Raw genomic sequence first — 2,653 nt, forward strand, 5'->3', positions numbered from 1 at the left:
GGACATCACCCCTAACACAGAGGCAGATCCGTCTTCTTCTCACCTGGAGGTTGTGGACATCACCCCTAACACAGAGGCAGACTCAGCTTCTTCTCACCTGGAGGTTGTGGACATCCCCCCTAACACAGAGGCAGACCCGGTATCTTACCACCTGGATGTTGAGAACATCACCCCTAACACAGAGGCAGACCCGACTTCTTCTCACCTAGAGGTTGTGGACATCACCCCTAACAAAGAGGCTCACCTGGCTTCTTCCCACCTGGAGGTTGTGGACATCACCCCTAACAAAGAGGCAGACACGGCTTCTTCCCACCTGAAGGTTGTGGACATCACCCCTAACACAGAGGCAGAGCCAGCTTCTTCCCACCTGGAGGTTGTGGACATCATCCCTAACACAGAGGCAGACCCGGCTTCTTTCCACCTGGAGCTTGTGGACATGTCCCCTATCACAGAGGCAGACCCAGCAACTTCCTACCTGGAGGTTGTGGACATCACCCCTAACACAGAGGCAGACCCATCTTCTTCCCACCTGGAGGTTATGGAAATCATCCCTAACACAGAGAAAGACCTGGCTTCTGCACACCTGGAGGTTGAGGGAATCACCCCTAACACAGAGTTTGACCCAGCTTCTCCCCACCTAGAGGTTGTTGACATCACCCGTAGCAGAGAGGCAGTCCTGGCTTCTTCCCACATAGTGGTTATGGACATCACCCCTATCACAGAGGCACACCCGGATTCTTCCCACCTGATGGTTGTGGACATCACCCTTAACACAGAGTCAGACCTGGCATCTTCCCACCTAGTGGTTGTGGACATCACACCTAACACAGAGGCACACCCGGCTTCTTCCCACCTAGTGGTTGTGGACATCACCCCTAAAACAGAGGCAGATCCGGCTTCTTCTCACCTGGAGGTTGTGGACTTCACCCTTAACACAGAGGCAGACTCGGCTTCTTCTCACCTGCAGGTTGTGGACATCACCCCTAATACAGAGACAGACTCGGCTTCTTCTCACCTGGAGGTTGTGGACATCACCCCTAACACAGAGGCAGACCCGGCTTCTTTCCACCTAGAGGTTGTGGACATCACCCCTAACACAGAGGCAGACCTGGCTTCTTCCCACCTGGAGGTTGTTTACAAAAGCCGTAGCACAGAGGCAGACCCGGTATCTTACCACCTGGAGGTTGACGACATCACCCCTAACACAGAGGCAGACCCGGCTTCTTCTCACCTGGAGGTGTTGGACCTCACCCCTAACAAAGAGGCAAACCCATCTTCTTCCCACCGTAAGGTTGTGGACATCACCCCTAATACAGAGGTAGACCCGGCTTCTTCTCACCTGGAGGTTGTGGAAATCACCCCTAACAAAGTGGCAGAACCCGTCTCTTCCCACTTGGAGATTGTGTTCGTCACACCTAACACAGAGGCAGAACCCGTCTCTTCCCACTTGGAAGTTGTGGACATCACCCCTTACACAGAGGCAGACCCGGCTTCTACCCACCTGAAGGTTGTGGACATCACCCCTAACACAGATGCAGACCCAGCTTGTTCTCAGCTGGAGGTTTTGGACCTCACCCCTAACACAGATGCATATCCGGCTTCTTCACTCTTGGAGGTTGTGGACGTCACACCTGAAGAAAAGCCTCTCATGGTGGCCGTCTCCGCCACTCTGCCATCTGACATCCAAGCAGGTGAGCAAGACTTATAGAAAGCACTCTGACAGGTGCCATTTGTCATGATAACATGTAAAGTGTTGGTCCCATGTTTCATGAGCTGAAATAAAAGATCCAATTCAACTGGCCAGTGTTTAGAACCTTCGGATTGCATTTATTTACATTCTGTCCCGCTTTTGTCCCTTTCCAGAGGATGTTGCTGTGGTCACCCTGGACGTCACCCCACACGTCACCAAGGACGTGACCCTAGATGTTCCATGCAGGGCGAGGAAAGGGGCAGTCCGGCGTTTTTTTTGCAGGCTTTGGAGGGCAGTGTGCTGCTGCGCTTGCCACAAGGAAGAGGAGGAACAATATTAATTATTCATTAGACCAGAAACAGGATTGAACCATTCAAATTAATTTTTTTGCATTATAGTTGCCTTCAATTCTGATTTTCTTCTGTTTAATTCTTAATTAATTTCAGAACATTTCTCTAAACTTTGTGGAGTACGTTGTGTAAATAAGTGGGAAACATCCCAATCCCAATTTTAATGCTTTTAATAATTTACTTATTACATTTTTTTTATGTGTTATTTGACAAAAAAGTGGAGGGCGCTCAACCAACTTTGAGTCGAGGTGCAACCAAAAACCTTAATCATAATATAAAAGGAAAAGCGCAACTCTTTCTCACTATTAAAAATGCATTGTTTTATTTAAGCAAGGTTAAAAGATTAACGTTTTGGCCTAGTCTATGACCATATGCAAGTTGTGTTTGCCCAGTAAAATGGGGAGCCAGACTCACCCTGGTTCTTGAGGGTTGCAGACACTGAATAATTATCATTTGAAATAAATGGCACTTTTCAAGTCTTGACTAAATATCTTTAATGAATATGAATTAAACATTTTGTTTTATTTTTTTATTTCAACTTTATATAACCAGGTAGGCCAGTTGAGAACAAGTTCTCATTTACAACTGCGACCTGGCCAAGATAAAGCAAAGC

At 48.1% G+C, this 2,653-nt stretch overlaps 1 protein-coding gene across 1 annotated transcript; it reads left to right on the forward strand.

Annotated features, from left to right (window-relative positions):
* Positions 1-700: 700 nt before the first annotated feature.
* Positions 701-2,030, forward strand: LOC311112139 (uncharacterized protein; the record flags this gene model as incomplete). Its single annotated transcript, XM_084155116.1, has 3 exons — positions 701-751; positions 968-1,691; positions 1,864-2,030. 3 exons carry the CDS (start codon positions 701-703, stop codon positions 2,028-2,030), a joined length of 942 nt encoding a protein of 313 aa, XP_084011242.1.
* Between the last annotated feature and the right edge of the window lie 623 nt (positions 2,031-2,653).

The sequence above is a fragment of the Coregonus lavaretus genome (assembly GCF_964263955.1).
Source record: "Coregonus lavaretus genome assembly, chromosome: 38".
NCBI lineage: Eukaryota > Metazoa > Chordata > Actinopteri > Salmoniformes > Salmonidae > Coregonus > Coregonus lavaretus.